The 24,072-nt window shown below is 37.3% G+C and overlaps 2 protein-coding genes across 3 annotated transcripts; both read left to right on the top strand.

Moving 5' to 3' along the window:
- The first annotated feature begins 605 nt into the window (after positions 1–605).
- Positions 606–12,005, top strand: LOC120112364 (replication factor C subunit 3). Its single transcript, XM_039131488.1, has 9 exons — positions 606–914; positions 1,024–1,240; positions 6,375–6,454; positions 6,546–6,705; positions 8,718–8,799; positions 10,403–10,532; positions 10,618–10,681; positions 10,768–10,836; positions 11,373–12,005. Exons 1-9 carry the CDS (start codon positions 749–751, stop codon positions 11,470–11,472), a joined length of 1,068 nt encoding a protein of 355 aa, XP_038987416.1. The 5' UTR covers positions 606–748; the 3' UTR covers positions 11,473–12,005.
- Positions 12,006–13,261: 1,256 nt separating this feature from the next.
- LOC120112363 (protein PHOTOSYSTEM I ASSEMBLY 2, chloroplastic-like) lies at positions 13,262–22,548 on the top strand. 2 transcript variants are annotated; one of them, XM_039131487.1, is made up of 5 exons: positions 13,262–13,424; positions 15,482–15,573; positions 19,347–19,530; positions 20,477–20,569; positions 22,055–22,548. In XM_039131487.1, exons 1-5 carry the CDS (start codon positions 13,331–13,333, stop codon positions 22,183–22,185), a joined length of 594 nt encoding a protein of 197 aa, XP_038987415.1. In that variant the 5' UTR covers positions 13,262–13,330; the 3' UTR covers positions 22,186–22,548. The 2 variants fall into 2 exon arrangements, with proteins under 2 accessions (XP_038987415.1, XP_038987414.1); XM_039131486.1 differs by having other exon boundaries at positions 13,263–13,424; positions 15,473–15,573.
- Positions 22,549–24,072: the final 1,524 nt, after the last annotated feature.

Raw genomic sequence — 24,072 nt, 5'->3', positions numbered from 1 at the left:
CGCTTATCCACCTTCCATATTAAAGTATGTCGGCCACCTCACCTACAACGACCGTGGGTCTTTATACTTTTCCCCGCCACCCCACACACTTCCAATTTGGCTTTCCCATCATGAATCCAGTGGGATATCTCATGATCATCCAAACACGCTCTTTTAGATTCTGGTTTGGGGCCGGATCTGAGGTAGCATCGAACCTTGGTTCTAGATCCACCATAATATGTTGACGCCAAGTCCAAGTGAGACCTGGCCTAATCCAAACAAAGTCAAACGTAGTTGCCGTCATTTTTTTTTTTTTTTTTGGGTAAACCGGACGCTCACCTAATCTCGCGTGAGCATTGCCAACAGAGTCACAAGCCAAAATACTCCACAACGGTGAAGGAACAGGTACACAGTGAGTTCACAAAATCTTTTTATAGCTCTGTACCCAATCAGCAGTTCTGTTCGTCTTTCATGATACATGACCAATCTGAAATACGGTACATTTTTTTGATCCTTTTTATAGAATCCACTCTACCGCTTCAATCGGATCCGCCTCCAAAATAAGACGGAACCCGTCACTTCATAGCCAGAGGTCTCAGTCCATTGCACCATCGGTGAGCTTATCCGCGGCCCTTCAGCCCACCCTAGCCCTCGAGCAGCCAAAAAGACCCCCACTCGGGATTTTTGGCGCCATAGCCGCGACGGCTGGGAACAGTACGAAACCGGAGAATAGAGCGCTAGGGCGTGGGAGAGAAGGATTTCAACGAAGATGGCGGAGGCGACCGCTCCCATGGAGATCGACGGCGACGCGCCGGCGAGGTCCAACAAGGACAAGGCCCCTCTCGCCTCCGACGGCAAGTCCGCCCCCTGGGTCGAGAAGTACCGTCCCCAGTCCCTCGCCGACGTCGCGGCCCATCGCGACATCGTGGACACCAGTAACCCTCGTCTCCCTCCCCCTCCTCCACCTATCTTCTCCTATGGATCTCTTTTCCTTCTTTCTGGGTTCGATTCTGTGGTTAAAAGTTGGATTTTGTTGGTTGGAAGTTGATCGGCTGACGAACGAGAACAGGCTGCCCCATTTGCTTCTTTATGGGCCGCCAGGTACCGGGAAGACGTCGACGATTCTGGCAGTGGCACGGAAGCTGTATGGGGCGCAGTACCGCAACCTGATTTTGGAGCTCAATGCATCTGATGATCGGGGGATTGATGTTGTTCGACAGCAGATCCAAGATTTCGCCAGTGCACGGAGCCTTTCCTTTGGGTAAAAAGAATTTGGATTAATTTCTATGCTTGCTTATATTTATTAGTTTATATGCTCTTCGCTGAAAAGTGGTTCGAGGTTTTCTTTCAAAGAAGTTTTGCTTTGTTCGTGCTGAATTTACATCTATTATTTTCAGTAGTCGAATTTGCGCAAGTACAGGGTTTATGTAAAAATTCTTTTGGGTTTTGGTGATCCGAATGCTTGAAAGATAGACATGTATCGGTTCAAAATGTTTACTTGTGGAGTCTGACAAATATTGCGAGACATTGTGGCAGAAGGAAAATAGAGTAGATGATAAGAAAGCTATAACTTGCGGGGTCTGCCACAAAGGAGTTGCACATTTTGGATAAGGGGGAAGGGTATTACTGCATCCTTAAAACACCTTGGGATATGTACTTAGCTTAGTGATGGATTAACTCCTCTTTCTGATTTTGAGTTGGAGTTGTTGTGGTTATGATAGGAGAAAGTTTTGATGCGCTGCAGAATAGGGGGCATAGCAGTCATGTATTGGTGTGATGTGTACTGTGGTACAGGCTTTTTTTTACTCTTTAATTTGCTAATATGGGGTGGTACATGACAGTATATTCCATTTTACGGGCTATGCAATGCAGTAAGATTGGTTTTAAACCTTGGATAGGAGAGGATTTTGTTGTATAGTTGAGGTCAAAATGGAATGGATTATGAAGTTTGTCAAGGTTCTTAAATCCTATGAGAGAAATATTAGCTCTAGTAGCAATTACTACAAAGTAAAAGTGAAATTATACGAATGTAGTTTTAAATTTTAGGTGCATAAATGAGATTAATATTACGAGGTTAGCAATTGTGTCTAAATTAAGAGCTAATTGAAATTATCTTGTTTTTTACTTGAAGCTCAACTTTATGCTTGTGTTGTGCATGTGCATACACACTCCTCTCTCTATCTACGTGTGTGCATGTGTGATTCTCTCATTCATATCTTAACCATCAAGCCTTGTTACCTCTATCAAGTATGACATTATGGAGCAATGTGATTTAGCAATGCCTATAAACTTTCTTTAAGGCAGTTTTAACTGATGTCAGTTTTTTTGCTATTTCACACTGAAATCCTATCCACAAACTCTTTGGGCAATGCATTTTCTACAATACCCTAGGGGCATAATTACAGTGAAGGGAAACACGACTTCATGAAATTTATTATCTTGTTAAGCTTCTAATAGAAAGGATCAGGGGATCTCTATACCCTTGTTTGGTAGAGTCATGTCCATATTAGTCTTCTCTTTTTTTAAAGGTTCTTGACATTATCATGCTCCAAAGAAAAATAGTTGGTTCAACCTTTCATTGACATGTCTGACAAAGTGCCTTGATGCAATTAGAGAATGCAAGTGAGGTGTGGGTCAGACTTTTGAAATTGGAAAGCAAGAGACAAAAACTTGATTGCATGTCTCATTAAGCATCTTGATGATTTAAAACAAAACATTATCTGCCCGTTGCATTCATGGATCATATATTACATGTATAAATGAGTTCATTAAACTAAAGCAAGGAAGTGGGGATTTAACGAAAAAATTTTGCATAGTAAAGCCTTGATGTCTCATGAATCAAGCTTTGATATATTTCTACCTAGCATATGTTCCAAAGAGAAAACATAGAACTTCAAAGGATGAAATGCTACATAAGTGTTTTTTATTTACTTCATGCAAGTATCCAAAAAGTGATAAAGAACTTTTTACCTTCATTAATTATAATAATTTTTTTGTGAGGCCTGATATATGTTAAAGCCTACACAATAAGCTTCATTTTATGTTGCCTATATACAGACCGAGATCCCTGTGTCAGCATATGCCGGTCTATGCTGTTTGGCATTTACCACGACAGGGCTAGACTGGCATGGGGCAGAGGTGTGTTCCCAAGTGCCTTGTGCTGCCCATATTGAACTGTGCCAGTTTGGCACAGTTTAACATGACTTGTTATAGGGCTGAACAGTGTCAGAAGCCTTTTTTCTTCTGTTTTTCTCATTAATCCACAAGAGAGGGAGGTTAAACTTTGTTCTTGGTTCCAAAGAACAACAGAGAACCTAGCATTCATGTGATGCCTTTCTGCAAAATTGAGCAGGATCCATATTGAATCCTTGCTCCAGACTTGGTATAAGCAATTTTCAACCTATTTCCTTTTCTTTTCCTTTTCCACATTTGGACTATAACAATTTCTTTGTTAAGGTTAATAGAACGATTTATCCACACATGCACATTTATATATTCAAGATTAAAGTTGATAACAACCAAATATGTCCACTTAAACACCAGCTTAGAAATTAGTGATTTTGGGGAGGAGTGATTTCCATCCAAAATCCTCCCCTCGAAACAACATTAATCTAGAAACAAAAGCAAATAACATCTTTTCATGTCGATTTTTAGAAATGTTATTAGAGTATGATGTCATTAGTGTCATTGAGGTATCACTTGGTAATTTATGACATAACACATTGACACTCAATCATTGTTTCTTGGTGGTAATGTACTGTTGAGGTGTAATACCATGCCATAATACCCTAGATTATTCCTGTCAGTAAGCAACACAGTCATACATGTTTTCATTTTTGATTATAGGATATTATTTATTGGTTTTAGTTCTTTTTTTAAATTATTTTTAAGAGCTACATCTATAAGCATTATGAAGAAGCTGTTGATTGTTTTGATTTTAAAAATCTAAAATATGTCCCTTGCCCATTCATGCCAGTGGCATTGACTGCATGCCTACAGTGTGCTAGTGTATCCTAAGCACTGGTACATGGGCACATGCCATGCTAGTGCTAGGCGGCAAGGCATCAGCATGCAACATTTATTCCTTGTTACATGCGCATGTGGTGTAGATGTTTAGCAGAACTACGATATGTAACGAATAGTACAGTAAAGCTGTATCTTGGATCGATTGGTTATACTAGCTTTGTCATGTATCAGATTCCTGAGGAGAAATATTCCAGATAGTAATTGCGATACAGATTGAATTTTATTGCTGTTCACTTGACTATGTGCAATTGCAAAGATGATTGTATTAGAGTTAATGTTGTTTCGGCAGGTTTTCGTAAAATTACTGCCAAGGTTACAAATGTGGAGGAAGTTGATGAATTCACTGAGATTGAAAGAAGTAATGTATTGAAAATATTAAATTTTTTGTCATGTACAATGATGACTGAAGAGGACCTTAGGCCCTGTTTGGGGGAGCTTTTGGAGGGCCAAAAAGCACTTTCTGGCCCTCCAAAAGTACTTTTAGGTAAAAAAGTGTGTTTGGTAAAATTTCCAAGAAGCTGTTTCAGCTTTTGCGGGAAGCTGAAAACAGCTTTTTGGCAGAAGCTCAATTTTGGAGCTTTCCGAAAACGTTGTTTTCAGCTTTGTCGGGAAGCTGTATTTTTGACCAAAATACCCCCATTTAAAAGTTTCTTTTTCCTCCCAAAAATCTCAATCCCACCGCCTCTCTCTCTGTCACCATCCCCCCCCTCTCTCTCTCCCTCTCTATCTCCTTCTCCTCAATGCCGCCGGCCCTCCTCTTTTTTTTTTTTTTGGGAGGCAGCCACCACGCCGGCCACCCGTGGCCGCGCCCCCTAGGCCCCACCCGAGCCCCCCGCCGCTGCGACCCACCACACAGCAAAAAAAAAAAAGGAAGGGGAGGAAGGGGCCGCCATGGCCGCTGCCTCCCCGGCCGGCCCGCCATCTCGGCCCCCTCCTCCCCCGCGGTCGCCGCGGCACGCCGTCCCGGCCCCCTCCGAGCCCCTCCTCCCCCGCGGTCGCCGCGGCACGCCGTCCCGGCTCCCTCCCGAGCCGGAAAAGAGAGGAAGGAAGGAGAAGAAGAGAAGAAAAAAAAAGAAGAAAAGGAAAGAAAAAAAGAGAAGAAAAAAAAGGAAAGAAAAAGAAAAAAGAAAATAAATAAATAAATAAATATGTATATAAATGAACGAATAAATAAATAAATAAAATAATAAATAAATATATTTCAATGAAATAAAATAATAAATAAATAAATAAATAAAAATATTAGTAATTATTTAACCAATTTTTTCACCTAGTTAGAAAATTTGTTAGAGAAATAAATGGTCTTCAAAAGAGTAAAAAATTAATTTATACTAATAATTATAATATTTTATACATTTATTATTGTATTATACTATAAATATAATATAATATAATATTATGTTATGTTAAATAATTTAATATTATATTAAATTATTATCCTATAGTATACAATGTTATAGTACTATATTATAATAATATTATGTTACATTACATTAATATTATACTATATCATATATTTATGTATTAATATATATTATATTTTATTATGCACTATTGTATAGTACTAGTAATGTCCTTTATGGTCATTTTGTCATACAAAAGTACTTTCTCAGTTTGTTTACCAAACAAATGTTAAAGTGCCACAGCATTTTGGAAATGTAGTTACCAAACAGCAAACAGCTTTTTATAAAAGCTCTACTTCCAACAGCTCTACTTCTAACAGCTCTACTTCCAACAGCTCTACTGCCAACAGCTCCCCCAAACAGGGCCTTAGTAGAGAGAGAAGCTCGGATTATAGTGGAAATGCCAGTCAAGAGGAAGATCTGACCAAAGAAGATCTCAATGTCCCACATATTCTACCATTTTATTTCCTTTGCTTATGTGTTTGTAGATAGAAGATGACAACTCTGAGCAAATTAGGATTTACAAAGCCGGCGCTGGATAGACATAATAGTGTTTATTGGGAACGACTGCTTGACAGAAGTATATGCTAAGCAATTTTCCATCTTGGTGGCAAAATATGAACATGGCATGTGGCAGGGTGCAGCCCCTAGGATTGGAACCATGTGTGTGTGGGAGTAAAGATACTCCACCCTCCAAATCATATAAACTGCATATCATGCGATGAGGTAAATTTTGTCCTGATGAGCTTGTGACAGCTGCAGGATCCTGCCACTATCATGGGGCATGGTTGTTCAACACCTGGTTATTTAAAAGTAGCACATGTACATACATGTATGCAAACATAAACACCACTAACATATATACAGTGTGCACACGTATATGCGCACTCATGCAGATGTGTGACTTTATCATTGGTTACCTGGTGGATGCTGCAATACCTAGTCAACTATTTATGTTTCATGCAGTGCAAAATCTTCTGTGAAGTTGGTCCTGCTGGATGAGGCAGATGCTATGACTAAAGATGCACAGTTTGCATTACGTAGAGGTCTGCCTGTACAACCATTCACTTTTCTAAGTATTCATAGGTTTATGTATTCTCACCATCTTTATTCTTGTGATTTTATCTTTTTGTTCAGTGATTGAGAAACATACGAAGAGCACTAGGTTTGCACTTATCTGTAATCATGTCAACAAAATTATTCCAGCATTACAGTCAAGGTGCACTCGGTTTCGGTTTGCTCCACTTGATGCAACTCATATCAGAGAACGACTTGAATATGTGATAAAGGCTGAAGGGTAAGTTGTTCTTTTTAATTTGATTCATTGTAGAAATTTGACATGAAATAAGTTTCATAAGGTGTTGTACCCATGTTGCATGTCATTTTGAAGTTGTATCTTTATTTCATAGTTTGGTTTTGTACAGCATTGCATTATTTTGAATTTCCTTGGCCACCTATCCAAGGGATAATTTACATTTTTTCACGCCGGAGCTAATCTTGCTTTTCATGGTCTGATAATATCCTTTTAATTTACACTCTATTAGAAAATACAGTTTTGATTCTGGCACATTCTTTTCTAGATTTTGTTTGCCAACTTCTTAGAAAATGCCCTTAGATTCAAATACCCCCCCCCCCCCCCCCCCCCCAACACACACACACCCAAAAAAAAAAAAATCTCAATTTCTCTTTAATTTTATTTTAGCTAAAATGGAAACTCAAGTCAAGCAACAAAGCCTTGCTCTATCACTTGATTCATTAATCTCTCTTTAATCACAAACCTTAAACCATTCAAGATCAATTAACATTTAGTCTTTTTTTTTTTTGTTAAGATTTGTTCAATTTAACATCTTCCAGGCCCATAAGGTAATATTTCCCTTTGAAATTCCTTTCTCTCATAACAATCTATTTTATACAATATCCTTTCTTGCTATCACTTGTCATAAATAGTATGTAGTATATTTTTGGGTCATGATTTTAGCTAACTTGGTCAGCTTGGATTGGGTCCATAGAAAATATTTTGGATCAACTGGGTCATTCTGGTTAGGACAGGTAAATCATGACCTGAATCAAACTCACTGCATTTGAGTTTGGGTTGGATCAGATCTTGATTTGGATCCAGTGCAAGGTAACAAGGAAGTACATCATCTGTTTGATGTCTAGAAGGTCCAGTAATAGCATGGATAATAAATTGAGATAAATAAAAAAAGGGCATTGGTGCAAAATAGGACCACTAATGTTGTCTATGAAAATGCAATTCAACTAATTGAGCCTTCCACCTATAATTAGTACCTGTAGTACACAAGCTCGTGGAATCTTGGGGTGAGTTGGATTGGGCAAAGCTAGGTTTAATCATGTCATCTACTGTTTGACCGATTTTAAACCTTGTTGGGCCATGGCTTGGGTTAGGTAATATGGACCAGATGCAACCTGCTTGTTCAAAAGGTCATATTTCAGAACTATACTGGACTTATGGGTCCAAAAAGTTGGGTGGTGCTGGGCCTAACCAGGTCGGTCTCGGGTTGCGTCATGGGTTGACCCAACCTATTTGCAGCCCTAATGCTCACTTAAATTGCCTTACCTAGCTCTAAGAGCCAAGCGTTTGATCACGAGTCTGTGTTCATTTATTGCTGCTCCTAAACTTTTTTGTTTCTTATATGGAATTTTATACTTGCATTTCTTTTCCTTTTCTCTGTATAGGTTCTATTGGTGCAAAAGATTTTTTTGGCGTTCTTTTACTTTGTGTACTAATATAAGCCAGTAGCCATGATACTGCTACCTTGTTTATTATTTGAATCAATTTTCTTTTCCCAACCTTAAAAAATAAAAATTCTGTTCTTGGGATTGGAATGCTTTAGAGGATTTGAATCCCCAAAATGAATCTTCAGTAAGCACCTGCTTCAGTGTTTTTAACAATCTGAAATTGATGATTATGCACTTAACAGTGATGCAATAATGAATGTTCAATGAGAGATTCCGGAAAATAACTTGCTCTGGAATCTATGAACATAGTCTGTCAGAAGATCTTTGATGAACATTCAGGGTTTATGTACAAATTTTTTTTAAGAAGTTCTGACTTCATCTATGTAAGAGATGCTTTCAACAAATAAGTAGTCAACTTTCCCAAAATCTACCGTTCTATTTTGTAAGATCTGTTTGCCCCCTTTTTATATTTTTTGGATAAAATCTAAGATTTTAACAGCAGCTGTCGATTGGATTAAGCAGTATATGATTTTCAGTTGTTAACATGCTACCAACTTATTAAACATCTACTGATTATTGAATCAGTAACTTGTGATCATCTCCTTCTAGGCTTGACGTGGCTGAGAGTGGCTTAACTGCCCTGGTACGGCTGAGCAACGGTGACATGAGAAAGGCTCTGAACATATTGCAGGTCATTCTCCTTTAGTTCCAAGTATTGACATTGCTTTCTTCTTAGTCAGATAAGTTACCTTTTGATGGCTGACTTGGCATTTTATGTCATAAATTTCACTTAATTTCCTCGGGTGACAAAGTTGATATGTAAAATTCCCAATTTGACTTTTTTACAAGTCTCCCGTATTGAGGGACCTTATCAACATGTTCTTGTTTATTTGACCATATTGACCAATATTTGCATGTTATATTAGTGATGGTGTATAATAATATTGACAATCTTAGAAATTAACTAATTTTCACTCTTTAGATTTCTGTGGTCACATACTCAAATGTATCAGTTAACCAACTATGATATGTGAAATAAGGACCATGGGCATGCTTTTGTACCATGTCCCAGTAAGTACTGAAATGGATTTTATTAGTAAATGTATAAAAGGCCATGTTATTACAAAAATTTGAACAAACTTTTATGCAGAATCGAACTCAAATCTTTTGGGTCATATGTTAGCACGTCTATCCATATTTTATTTTGCATATAGGCTTATCATCGTTTTCATCACATGCTAGTGCTGAAATCAAGGTTTTAAATTCCTGTGGGACAGTAGGGTGTCCCACTGTCCCAAGTTCCTGGACAGGACGTGGACCGGGATGGGATAGGACATCCACCATCCCGTGTTTTGGTATGTGGGGTGTCCTCGTTGCATGAGAAAACCAGGACGGCCCTGTTCTACGGTACTTAGAACTTTGGCTGAAATTGTATTCATCTTTTACTTAACCTCTATGTGACATTTCATAAGATGGTCATGTAACAAAAGGATTACTTTATACACTGTTTTATGAAAAATTATTATGTGAAATATAGAGCTCTGATAATGGGAGTGCATACATCAATACAAGTTTGCTTGCATGCCATTAATTTTATAACCTAGACTCAAAATGCGTCAGATTTCAATGTGACTTTGCAGCTGATACTCTTATACATTGGAGGTGGAGGTGGGTAGGGAGGGAAACCGGGGACTAGGGACAGCTCAGTGTTTAGGAAACTCAGATTGTTCTGAAACAGGAAAAGGTTTTAGAAGATCTGATTAGGAGGTGATGAAGTATGACAAATGTGATAATAAATTAGAGCCAACAGATGTAGATGGGATGAAGCCAAACGTTATGCTTGTGGCTTAATAAATTTTGGTAACAATAACGGCAACTTGCATTCAGAAGCATGAAGTTGCTTTTTCAATAATTAACATGTACATCTGTAGGCACATGATGCAGAAAGAAAAGCTTAAAGGTCTTTACTGTAAATCTACCAAAATTTCCAAAGCCTCCTGGGATAAGCATTACACTGAGGGGAGATAATGATTTAAGTTTATTTGTATGATGAAAGAGTTCTTGGGAGTTGCGACTACAAGTAATTCATATTTTATTTGGTCACCTAATCTTATTAGAAAGAACTGCATGTATTACTTATTCTATGATTGTCTACCAAAACATCTGGATTAAATATTTATATGGGTTGTCGGATTAGTTTTCACTTTTGTTTCTGATATGTTTAGCTTTTCTACATCTGTATTTTTTTTTCTGAATTTGATAATGAGGTAGTTTATCTCCTTTAATGTGGACAGTCAACACATATGGCTTCTCAGCATGTAACAGAAGAATCTGTCTACCTCTGCACTGGAAACCCGATGCCAAAAGACATTGAACAGATAGCCTATTGGCTACTTAATGAATCATTTACAGCCAGTTTCAGATGTATCCTCGCACATGGACTACTATTTTTTGATTTGAGCGGGAAACTTGTTATTCTATGCAAGATTTGCCATCTTAGCTTGTTTAGATATATCTGATATTAAAATGAGGAAAGGACTGGCCTTGGTTGATATTGTGAGGGAGGTTACAATGTAAGTTGAAACATGCACGAGATCTTTTTTTCATCCTACCCATTCTTTGTTGTGTTGCTAAATCACATTCCATGACTTGTACTCAGGTTTGTTTTCAAGATCCAAATGCCATCAGATGTCCGAGTTAAGCTAATCAACAATTTGGCTGATATTGAGTATGGACCTCCTTTATCTTAGTTAAGTTTATCAGTTTCATGGTTAACATTATGTAACTCATGCATTTGTGCATTTTACATCTTCTGGTCATAAGGTGTTAGGTCTTAAGTGGTTTCAATCAGGTTACAAATCTTGCATGAACCATTTGTGATTTCAATTTTTTTTTCATAGGATTTGTACCCAGTACCGACTGACAGTCAACATATTAGATTAGGTCCAATACTTGATCAGATTAGGACTTAATCTGTTTTTTTTTTTTTTTTTTTTTTTGATTGGATCATTTCTTAAATGAGTCAATTCTGGTTTAAGTCCAGCGTACAAGATCCTTGCTTAACCACTTGGTTTAATAGGTCTGTGTTTCAGACCAAAATTCCCTGGAAAATGTTTTGTGGTTAAACCAATGATGTTGTTACAATAGTCATAATCAAGAAGAGTTTTTATTACTTACCAATAAGGAAAAGTTTTTATTAGACAAGGCCAAGAAAAAGGACCTGCAAAGAAGAGTTTAACTATTTCTACAATGTTCTGTTTGCAGGTATAGATTAAGTTTTGGATGCAATGATAAGTTACAGCTTGGATCGCTTATCTCTACATTCACAAATGCTCGTTCTGCTCTGGTTGCTGCAGCCCAGTGAAAGCACATCCTTCCGTTGGCTTTGTTTCTTGAAACGTCTTCACCTTGCATATAATGGTTTAAGGCATGACCTACCCAGTGTATCGTGTTGAGTGAGTGTGATTAGAGTAATTTCTGCGTAAAGCCCGACTGATGATGCACAAAGAAATGCAGCTTTCACTGAGTACGGATGTAAGCTATTTTATATGCTTTCTTTTAAATCCTGTGGTTCACCTAAATGTCCCAGATCTGCTAACGTACTGCACAGAGGTGGAGCTGTATCGCTGCTTTGAGGCCATTTGCTGTAATAGTACATTTTCCGAGCTGACTTTCTTGGACATACAAATCTACCGCTAGTACTTTGCTTTGTCTTTTTTTTTTTTGTGCCCTCCTTTTGGTAGGAAACTTAGCTTAATTCTGGAGGAGTGATGGGAAGAATGTAGAATTTTATGACTACCTCTTAAGTTTTGTTATGCGAAACCTCCTCACTGCACAGGGACGCAACATGATGTGTGAGTAGTTCTGATTGTTAACCATGCACCAGTTTGAAATTTCTGTTCTTGGAGCCTACTTCAGAGAAAATATTCATGCCTACCTTGTCCTTCTTTTCCCTTTTATTTAATAAATTGAAAGGAGAACATCATCAAATGGAAGCAACTCTGGTTTGATGAGTGCAACTGCCCGGAAATTATATAACCTCAGATAAAAGACTATCCGTTTTGGGCATATGATGCCTTTAGTAAAGTTTGTAAAATCGTGGTGATTGCCGATTAATATATATTTCACTTACGCTTGGAAATGTTTAAACAATATCCTCCGTTTTTTTGTGGCCTTCTTAGTTGTTTGCATGCCGTGCTAGTCATGATCTTAATTTCAACCCAGTTATGGGCCAGAATGGGAGAGGGAAGAAAAACATAGAATTTATGTATGACATTTAAATTATCTTCATGTTCATAGGAATACCCGAATAGCTTGGGAAGGGAAAATTTGATTGTGAGCAATGCGACTGGTGATATGAGTCAAAGGCCACCAGGGTTTTTCATGTTCGTTATAACTATATTAGCTAGGATTAAGCTTAAGCTTATCCATTTGCATTTGGTTCAGGATTGAGCGGACTTGGAAGTGAGTTGCTGCCCCCTGTGATGCTCATGGCTTCTAAAAAATAAAATGCTTGTTCTAAAATGGCTAGTCCTTAGTCTTCTTTCGGTTTTCGTATTACAAATCTTGGTTCGCGCTTTATGGCGAAAAATCCAATCCCATGTAAAAAAACGATCCATTTTCACACCATCTATCTATTCATTTCTTTCCTATGTTCTTACCACCCTCTCAATCGCTAGCTATGCCAGTAAAACTAATGTGCTTGCCGTAACAGTTTATCTGTGAGGCCTCTTGGCAGGATCCTCCAGATGTAGACAAAAAGGATAAAAAAAAGAACACTAATTCAACAAGGCTCAGGCATGACACTCGTTTGGACAAGTTGCTGGTCTAATGCAATGTTGGATACGCTTGTTACTCAAAAGATGCTAGATCATGAATCCCACAAGAAATCGGTGGTTGATGTAATTGCGTAGATTTAGGTTACGCTGGCCCACTGTGAACTCATCCGAGGAATCACCAGAAAAAAACATCCGAGGAATATGAAGCAGTCTACATAATTCCTATTTTTGTTGGTGGGAGCTACACCAAATCTTATCTTAGACACGTGCCGGCGTGTTGGAGCGAAAGCAATCTATGCTGCTGTTTGGTGGAAAATAGCTAATCAGACGGGTTTTTGAATATCTCGTAGCTTTTGGATCAAGTCGCGACCCGTTACCTTCTTGTGGCTGACCGCCGGATGAGGAGGTGGGGGACGGAGACACAGAGAGAGAGAGAGAGTAGAAATGGGCAGCAGTTGCCCCGTCTTCCTCTCGTCTGCGCTCCCACCAGCCATCTCTCGCAGCACGCCCAACGGTAGAAGCAGCTCCAGAAGTAGAGGTTAGTTCGTTACTCTTCGCTACTACCGGATTTTTTTTCAGCCGCAAGGAATTTGAGTTTATGGAGCTTGCTCGATGCGTCATGACCGCTCCGTCGTACTAGTAGTTTCTTTTCCTTGTGATTTTTTTTGCGGTTTCTGTGCTCACTGGCTTTTCCAAGAGTTCTTAAATGATTTCTTTCTTTTTCTCTTTTTAGTAGTTTCTTTTGGTTCCCCATCTGAAGTTTTGTCGCACCTTCTTTGCAACCTCATGAATGAAAAATTTTCTATGATAAGATACAAATAATGAATCAACAAGGAGGACTTCACATTCGTTGGGTGATTGGTGGATTGAGATGCGCACAATTGATTCTTCCATGTTGAGCCTCTTGTTTATGAAACGTCTCGCATGTAGCATTCCTTGCACAATCAACCATTCTTCACTGATCGAGTCTTGGGTTTGATGAGAGAGATGGGTTCAATTGCCTGGATTAAGAGGACTTCATGCCATATTCTGCATGCAACACAGTGTGAAGGTGCTTATTTTGAATTTTTCCTTGACACAACTTATCTAGATGATAAATCCTATAAGGATTTTATCAAAACAAGAGGTGATTGAGTATTTGCTTGCATGGATATGAGGGGACATTGAGAAACAAGATGAATTTAGGCACATAAGATAAGTACAAATAATGTAGTGCATGTGGGCACATGATATACTAGGAATGAAAGTCAAAATGGAACGTGCGAAACAAATCTATGACCATCACCAAATATATAATCGGTTGTTGAGAATTTGATATGATGGTCGGTTCATGAGCAGTGGAGATCTTAGTTGCTTTTAACAAGGCCATGACCTTGGATGCATCTTAAATGGTTAAAAAAGGATTTAGGGAGATAATATAACTTAGGTAGAAATGACAATAAATTGAAAAATCTTTATTTTGCAATGAATTTATTTTTCAGTAGGCACAAACAAGTTATAAACCATCTCTAAATATTTGAGATTAAGCATGCTGTGCATATTCAAATGTGTGTTTGGTATTATATTCTGAATATAAAGAAGTGTGGAGTCATGTTTTGCTTGGAGGATCTTTTTTCTGAAGGAGGGAAGATTCTTCAGGTACTATGATGTTGTACAATGGAGAAGCTTAGGAACACATTGCAGATACAAGTGTCTTGTGGTGAATCAGTTACAGTAGGAAGAATTGTCCTAGATTGGAGAATTGTAGGAATTTAACCCAAAAAGGATGAAGTGGTGGAGAAACTGATAAGTTGGTATGTGACTGTGCAATTAAGCCTTGATAAGGTCCTTGGGTTTATATTGAAGAATTGAGAAGGAGGAGAGAAAGACATATGGTTGCTTAGATAAAATTGATGGGAAAGTTTTGAAAAAGCATTAAAAACCCATGTGCCTTGCAGTAGAAGCTAAACATAAGGATGGAATCGAATCTTAATTCTAAATGCTGGGAATACAGCTAGTTGGGTCGTAGTTACGTCTATAAGTGCTTTTGCCTCTATGCTTATGCATGGGGTAGTTTAAAGTTTAAACACTGTAATTTGGAAATTTTATCCTTGATGGCTGCAAACTATTTTACATATGAAGGCTGCAAATATAAATAAGAGAACTTTTCCTAGTATTTCTTAATAATATACTAAAATGATCAAAACATGGTATTCTTGTAAATTTGAGATTCATTGCTAACTGCAAGTCAAGGCATTGAGGCTGTTTTTATTCTTATCAATTCAAGGGTGTCTGTTATCTGCTGGTGTTTGTTAATGCATGTCTAGAACTTGAAAGTTAGTGGGTTCTCAAAGCCCTTGCGTTAAGATGCCTTGCAAATTTCTATCATAGAATCTATAATTTCTGGATTCTCCTTAGGTGTTCAAATATTTAAAATTGCTTGGTATAGTCTTTCTATTTTTGGTTTCATCAACTCTCAAGAAAATATTTTGTTTATTTCTTCCTTGAATAGCTGTTTTCCGTACATGTCTTATAGTAATAACTATGTTAGCAAAACAATCTTTAATTGGTCTGATGTGCTTTATCCTGTTGGTACGCTAATGCTAGCCATATCAGTGTCAGCTGGACATTGTGACAGCTCCAATTTGGAAGATGACAACAGGAAGCAGAGCAACTCTGAGTGTTCGTCAAACACAGAAAACCTGAAGGTTGCATATGATGTATTTTCGTGCTTTTCAAATTCCTTAACAATGGCTGTTTTTCATCTTATTTGTCTTTGCCTTTTCTCTGCATCTGTCCTATTTGAAAATATCACTGTATGTGCATTTGCGTAGATACTTCTGAAATATGCAAAATCTGGTCGATATTTCTCCTTTCTTACAAAAGCAAATTTATGATCAGCAGGAGAAATAGCAATCAGTGTTCATGTTTGTGATGCTTGAATCTAATTTAGATATTGGAATGTGTGTCTTCGGCTGAATAATCATTTATAATTTTATATTTATTTTTTTCTTCAACCAATGGGTGATGAACCTAGGCTTTCTAAGGTGACATTTTCATATTTGAGATACTACTTGAAGCAATATACTTCTTGCAGCATGTTGTATATTTGAAAGTGAAAGCCAGTTATTGGGTTAATATGCACTAGGATTAAATTTGGACCCTTTTTGATCAGTAACCTGCCATGTGCAAACAAAAGTTTTTATTTACTTGTCAGTCATGGTATGCTGTACCGGTCGGTACCGGACGTATCGTACCTGTACCGATGGGTACCGGTATCTGTACGCCAATGTCGGTACGCCTGGCATACCGCATACCATACCGTACCGACACTCGGAACACCTATACTAGTGTGGCACCGGTATGGGGTTCGATACCAGTACGGCGAACCTTGCTTGTCACCGTGTTAGATTTACATGCTTTGTGTCATATTTAATAATATCTTGGACTCTGATTAGGAATCTTAAATGTACTAAATATACATGATGATGACAACAAGCACAAACATGATTGAAACTTGCGAAATCTCCTTAAAATCAGATTCTAAGTGAACTCTCCAGGCCTAATCTGTACTATGTTCAGAGAAATTACTGCACTCTCTGAATCCTTAGAGAGCGGTTGCTGGCCTTTTAGAGAATCATGTCCCAAGGAGCTGGCTCCTGCATGAATTTATTAAAGGAGATCCCTCAGAGGCTTACAATTATGAGTATGATAGCAGTACGAGAAACCAAATTAAAATAATTAGAATGTTGCGGCCTCACTGGTTCTGTTACTTAAAAGCTGATTACTATGATGAGAGTCTTCAACCATATCAAGTCACCTGTGGTGTGAGCTATAACAAAATACTTACCTTTGGCAATATATCTAGCAACCACATCACTTCAGCTATCTGTATACTTATGAATGTGCATCAAGCAACTGAAGTAAGTTTCCAATTAGAGAACCATTTAAATGGCATCTTAGTGTCCATTAAATGTGTTGAGCATACTTTTTGCTGAAGATTCTACGTTCTGAAGAACTCATAAGGTACCATGCGTGGTATAAGGCTGCATCAAGATGTATAGCATTAGATGATTTTCAGATCAGCAAGCTATGTCGATCACAAATGCAAGGTTGGGTTTTGTGACTGCCATATAAATGCATTCACTGAAAGTTTTCAATGTCTTTCTCAAATCATTCTGAATTTCTCCTTGATCACTTTTGCTTTATAGTCATATCAATTGGCAGGTATGCTAGAGTCCTAGGTGGTTGATTGACTTTGCTGCCATTTGTTATATCTTATATTTATATTTTAGAGAACAAATCAATCATACTTACATTGAGGTATATCAATAACTATCTAGGACCATTTAACTTCATCTTCAGGATTGTCTTTCTGTGGAAATGTTACTTACAAGGTAGCAAACATCTTTTCTTCAACTCCCTTTTTCATTATTACCTCTGCTATGCATATAAACTACCTATATGAAAAGCTGGTTCGGGAGATGGTAAAGTTGAGACCGAACACAAATGAACCAGGGATGACAACTACCCTCAGAAATCATTTTGAAACATGTATGGGTGATTGTTTCAACTAGAAAATCAACCTTTCAAGCATATAGACTTTGCTGAACATTCTGAATGCTTGTTAGAACTAAAGCAGTTACATCTAATACCTTTTCCACTTCTGTGACATATCTGGATGTTATGTTCATCTAAGTCTTCAGCACCAAAAAGTTCATTTGAACTTACACACCAAAAAAATGAACCTCCAATGCTGTAATAATCACAACCATTCTCCATTTGGAGGAGGTTCCAGGTTGTGGTGCATCCCCAAGTACTTTGCCCTGGCTAATTTACTTTGGGTGGGTTCCCCTCCCTTTTGCTCAGAAAAATCAAAACTGGCAATCAGAGATAGGCAACAGAAGAAAGATGATTAGAGATATTATTTGTTATTAATTTTTATATTGTATAACTGGAAATGTTTAAATATATTATTCGTTAAATTTTTTCAAGATAAGCATCCAGACTCCAAAATTAGATCGAGGATACAGGAAATTCGACATTCCAAAGTTCCTTTAATATCTACATCTTTTATCGAGTTCCAGAAACAACAAAAACCCCTTCTAGTATCATTTTGGTGGGTTAACTTATTACTTGAAAGGTCCAACAACTCCAACTCTTCACCCATCTTTAGAAGCTGCAATTTGATAAGTGCCCAAGTGTCTGACATGCATCCAACTCATCACACATTTTCTGAAACGGATTCTCTTACCTGGATGAAGAACTTTGGGTAGCAGAATTATTTCCATGCAATCATATCTAATAGAAGAAAATGAAGAGGCTGAAGAGAAGATAAAGTGAAAGAGAAGTTGAAGGGTATCGCATATAATTTGACATAAAAATAATCATCCCTCTAGTTAGTTAAGTACATAATGTGTTCTAAGTATATAGAACAAGTTTCATTGATGGAAGCTTTAACAAACAATATGCTCAATTTTATTTCTAATGTAGAAATTTAGTTGAAGAGTCCACCATGGAATGCTCAACTTGTTCTATGACCTTGTCCATGCTCCAATCTTAGACAATTCTGAGCTTCACTGCCTACTGCTGTTGCAATCACTTCCTAGAATCTTGATGGAAATGATTTGTCCTTCTTTGACATTATCATGCTGCTTTTAATGTAAGAACCTTTAAATTGTTTTTTTTTTTTTACATTTGTCTTTTCTATTACAAGATCGGTTGATTGAATTTGGTTTCTTTCCATAAGTATTACATGGATTAATGCTGTATATTATTAGTAATATTATTTGGCTGGAAAAATTCTGAAGAGCTAACTTAAATGTTTGCAACTTTGCTCGTTTTTATTTATATCACTTGTCTTGACCATAAAATACTTACAATGGGTATATCTGGATCTAACAATTCTGTGTACAACATGCCCAAATCTATGAATTTTCTTGTCTTTTTGAAATAAGTTTTCATTAGTCAATTTCCAGTTTCTTCGCACCTCAAGTTCATCTGCAGTGGGTATTAGACATTTGTTATGTTATCAAGGTTAATGAACATAAGTGTATGTATAAACAATTTTGATGGGATATGGAGTGATATACTTTTGGTGGCTTATGGTGTACCAACTTCTTTTGGAAGTTATAAACTGTAGCGTCTGAGAATGGAGCAACTTTCTAACATACAGATTATTTCATTACTATGTGAAATTGTGAATGCAGTTGCAATACTTTAACATGTTATGAGGAAATTAAATTACATGAGTTCAATATGTGCAGTTCTGATTTAAATTTCACTGATTATACCCAGAGACAAAGCAAGTGTTATGGGTCAAATACCAATTAAACAGCAAATGCATGCAAACAAAATGGGCATTTCACATTAGGGATGCTAGAAGATGTATTATTTCTGTTACATGTCTTTCAAGAACTGCATCATTCTAAAGCTTTACGAAACAATTTTTGCATTAAAAATGTCCTGCTTTCTTATGCAGAGGAATCGCCTTCTGCCTTCAAGGCGCAAATGTCTTGCATGTTTGTGTGCAAATCTAGCATTATTAAATGCTTCAGTGTTCTCTATTTGTCCGCCTAATGGAATCGCCTTGGACATGGTGGATGGGTCGTCTGGGAAAGAAAAAGCCGTTTGCCGGAATTGTGGGGGCACTGGTGCTATAATATGTAAGGAATCTGCTCCTTTATTTTTTTTCCTTTCTTATTTATGGTTTTTGTCAGGATTCTGTTTGATTTTGATTCAGTTATGCAACAAACTAGTTAAGACTCACGTAAGCAGTTCATTTATTTCTAATGACTGTAAGCCCTTCTGCATATCAGAGCCAATTGTGACATGAGTGTTCTGCATATCAACTCTTGGATTAGCATTTTAGAAGCAAGCTCTTAGAGAGAAATGGAAAAAAATAATATTAGAAAAGGATCCTGTATATATTCTTTATCATTGAGAATTGAAATAGCAATCATGTTGTTGTGAGGAAATGATGTCTTCCGGCAATGAGTCATGAATGTTCATGTGATGGACATGGAAATCCATCAAGGTGATTGCATCGGAAGACAAGGATCTTATTCATTATATACTTATGCATAAAAAACATGCTTAGAGAGTTTAAAGAATTTTTCCCAAGCCATGATGTGATTCTGGAGTTGAATTTATCATTTTGGGATACTGAGACTGCAAAAATATACAATCCTTTAAGCTTTAATATCCACAGCTGCATCAATCCATGTGCACAACCCTTGAGGTTTTTCTTGGACCCGAATCTCGAACAACTATGAGGCAAAGGGATGCTTCGCTGCAGTAGGGATCTAGTGCTTTAGATCAAACCTTTTCCTCTCTCTTCCTCTCTTTTTTCATGGAGAAGAACCTGTAGGTGCCGTACTTCTCTTTAACTCTTCTATGTGATTTAACAATTTTCCACCCTTTTTTGCTGCTCCTATGTGCAAGGCCAGCCACTAGTTGGTTGCCCAACTAGCATCATAGTTGGACTAGGACACTATTTTGGTTTCGGATGAATATTCCAAATATAATGAAGTGGGCTTGATTTGGAAAATGTAGCTCTTGACTCGCTTATAGAACTTTTTCTGATGATACAGTTCACTTGCTTTGATTCAGGTGACATGTGTGGTGGCACAGGTAAGTGGAAAGCTCTCAACAGAAAGCGAGCAAAAGATGTTTATGAGTTTACTGAGTGCCCAAACTGTTATGGTATGTCTTCGCTACTGCATTTATATGATTTGTTCCATGTGTTACTGCATTTTCCTCTTTTTTTTTGTTTTAATAAGGAAATGGCTTTCCTAGCCACAGTTACAACTTACAACTGCTAGATCAGAGTGGTAGATAAGTCAGAATACAATATAGTCCAATCCAGTCCATGTTGCTACACTCCATGTTGCTACACTCCCTACACTATTCTCTAGTGAGTGAACTGGCAACATAAAGCCTTAAGAATCCTCAATTAAAGCGCTAGTCCCTCCAAGAGACCTGCTCAACCCATGTAGGCTGCTCACAAGTGTGAGGAAGTCACTTCCAACTTCCAAGTATCACATCACGAAGGCCTAGGTCATCAGGTTTATGTAATCCTTTCCTCACAGCCCAAGTTTCTGAGACCAACTGGCTGGCGGTAGGTATCCCTTAGCTCCTCCAGCAATAAACAACCACCAATCAGATATAACAATTAAACCAGGCCCACCTTGGATTGTCGGCATGACTAGATCTGTCAGTTTGTTCAGCTTAACCCAGCCAACATTGCTTGCAAGAATGTTGGTTGTTTATGCAGCATCAGGTGGTTGTCTATGACCATGAAGAAAAGAAAGGGAAAAAGAAAAATTCTATGGTTATTAATGCATCAAATCTCATAAAACATACCAATAGTTGTTGTCTACATGGCTACAGAATGATACTGAGCATGTGCCTTGAACATGAGGAACAGCATGGATGGCTGTGATATTATTTAAGATCAAGATATTTAACTTTATATCAGATGATAAAGGTAATCCTACTTTTGGTTGGAACACTTCTATTATTTCTATCTTATAAAGAAGGAAGATAGATCTAAGAAAGGTGGGTGCACTCAGGGATCATATTTCTAAAAATAACCTTAGTTGAATGTCCAATCGGTTGGATGTCTGCTGAGAATATGTTTTATTATGAGAGTTTAATCATAATTATTTTAAAGAAAATGTTAGGATGTTCCATTCTACTGAAGCACTGCATAAAACATAGCTTTCATCCTTATCCTATGTGGATGGATTGGCATTGCAGACCAAGGTTTGATCCATCAAAGTATCCATTTGTTAGAAAAGATAAATTTCTGAGGTTTTCCTTAGATAAATCTGAAAGGCTATGGAGTGCTTTTGGTTTTACTTCTGTGGAAATCTTTCTTAAGGGTATGAGTCTCTTTTATGTTATTTATCTGCTACATAGATGAGTATCTAGTACCATCTATGGAGAGTAGAATTGATGTAACTGTAAAGTAAATTCTATTTATTCAAACATTCAAATCTAGGATTGTTATTTTCTTCAAGGCATTCAACATTTTAACTTACCTGCTTCATTTGGATCATACAATTCAAGTATGACTAGTGAGCTTGGCCACTATTACTAATAAGTAACAATGACCAAGCCATTGTGGTGTTTAATATTTCAATAATTCAAGGATGAACTTGACACGTGTATCTTATGATGGTGTAGGTCGCGGAAAGCTGGTATGTCCAGTGTGTCTAGGGACAGGTTTGCCCAATAATAAGGGGATGCTCCGAAGACCTGATGCACGAAAATTACTGGACAAGATGTACAACGGCAGGCTCTTGCCCAACTCTTAATATTTTCTGAACTGCTTCATGCTTGCCATCTGAAATGAATTTCCACTACATCAAGAAAGGACTATGAGGCCAACAGCTTGAAATCTCATCCCCAGTATACAATCAAATGCAATGGTTGGTTATCATACAATAGTACTCGAGTTTTGACACCAGTGATGCTAACAGATGTTTCATACATTGTCTGTAAATTTTACATCATCGTCTGCAACTGAGTGGACAATTAGATGCTTCAATAAGCTTATTTTTGTTCTTTGCTGAAGATTTTTTTAATGTTATTCTTTCTGGACTATGTATGGTATGGGCATGTATTATGTATAGCCCTTTCTAATAGAACATGGCATGATTCATCTTTTGAAGGCTAAAGGAACATTTTTTTTTGAGATAATATATGAGTTTACATGTTTCTCAGAGAAGAAATATGAGTACCTACCATAAACTATTAAGCCAGACTTTTTTTACAGGCAAATGAACATCATTTAAGTGTACAGGTAATGAGGCTTCAGATCATGATTCCTTCTTAATAGCACTGGCCGGCCCTGACCCTCCCATTCAACTGAAGGAACAAAGCAAAGGAGGCAAAAAATAGATGAGGCTTAAGTTTTTACTCCTACTTTTCCGTAATCATATGCTAAAGGTGGTGGAGAAATATAGGAAAATGCTATTGGCAGTGATGGTCTGCCAAACGAAGAGATTGACAAAGGAAACAAACCCCTAAAGTATAATTTCCACTTAGAAGATCAAGAAGGGAGCATACAACTTAAAAAATAAACTCCACCTCGGGAGTGCAAGTCCACAAGACCTTTCGAGAGGCAAATCCGTAAAGATAAATTTGTTGGATGAAGGTCATGCATGAAAGAATGAGTTCCTGAATGGTGATCCAGATGAGTTAGTGGAGCTTCCAATAGGGAGAATCATTGAATACTATTTGCAAGCTTGAGAAGGATTAGTAATGAAAGGAGAGTCAAATACAAGACATGGTTGTGTTCTCTATTTTATCCAGAAGGAAATATATTGCACAAACAAACTAGGTCTAGGAGGAGGACCTGAGGTCCTGAACTAGACCATCTAAGGCCGAAACAAAGTGATCGTGATACGTCACGTTCTCATGCGGGAACAATGAGAACCCAATGCTTGAACGAGCAAATAATGGAGCCGAGGACGTTGCGTGAATGGCCTATTATTATGGTTTATTGGTTTCCTTACCTCTAATTGCCATCCAAACAATATATTTTAAACATTATTTTTTTCCCAAAAAAATAAACAATATTTCATTCAAGAATTCAAGTTTCGACAAAGGTACCAACTACAGGGTCATCCTGTCATTGTCTAGTATCTTGTTCGGTATATCTTCGAGCATCTCTTAATCTAATGCTTGAACAATGAGAACCCAATGCTTGAATGAGCAAATAATGGAGCCAAGGAGGGTGCATGCATGGCCTATTATTATGGTTTATTAGTTTGCTTATCTCTAATTACCATCCAAACAATATATTTAAAAAAATTATTTTTTTAAAAAAATTAATGATATTTTATTTAAAAACTCAAGTTTCAACAAAGATACTATCTCCAATATCTTCTGTCATTGTCTTAATATCTCGTTCGGCATAGTTTGGAGCATTTCTTAATCCAATTATCGGGACGAAACGGAACAATGACGCATCTTGGAAAAAATCAAAATAGCTCCGTCACACAAAATTTAAAATTTTAGTCTTATTTTTTATTTTTAACTAAAAGATGAATCCTCATTTAATATAATCTCTATATCAATAAAAATTTAAAAAGTTTTTAAAAATATGATTTTTAAATGTTTAGTTTATTATGACAAATTTACAGATTGGTTTAACTTTTAAAAGGAATAATTGATTGGACCAAATAAAGAAAAAATTT

Source organism: Phoenix dactylifera, chromosome 11, assembly GCF_009389715.1.
Source record: "Phoenix dactylifera cultivar Barhee BC4 chromosome 11, palm_55x_up_171113_PBpolish2nd_filt_p, whole genome shotgun sequence".
In the NCBI taxonomy this organism is placed as follows: domain Eukaryota; kingdom Viridiplantae; phylum Streptophyta; class Magnoliopsida; order Arecales; family Arecaceae; genus Phoenix; species Phoenix dactylifera.
The sequence above is the reverse complement of the archived record's forward strand: the minus strand, read 5'-3'. Positions and strand labels throughout refer to the sequence as shown.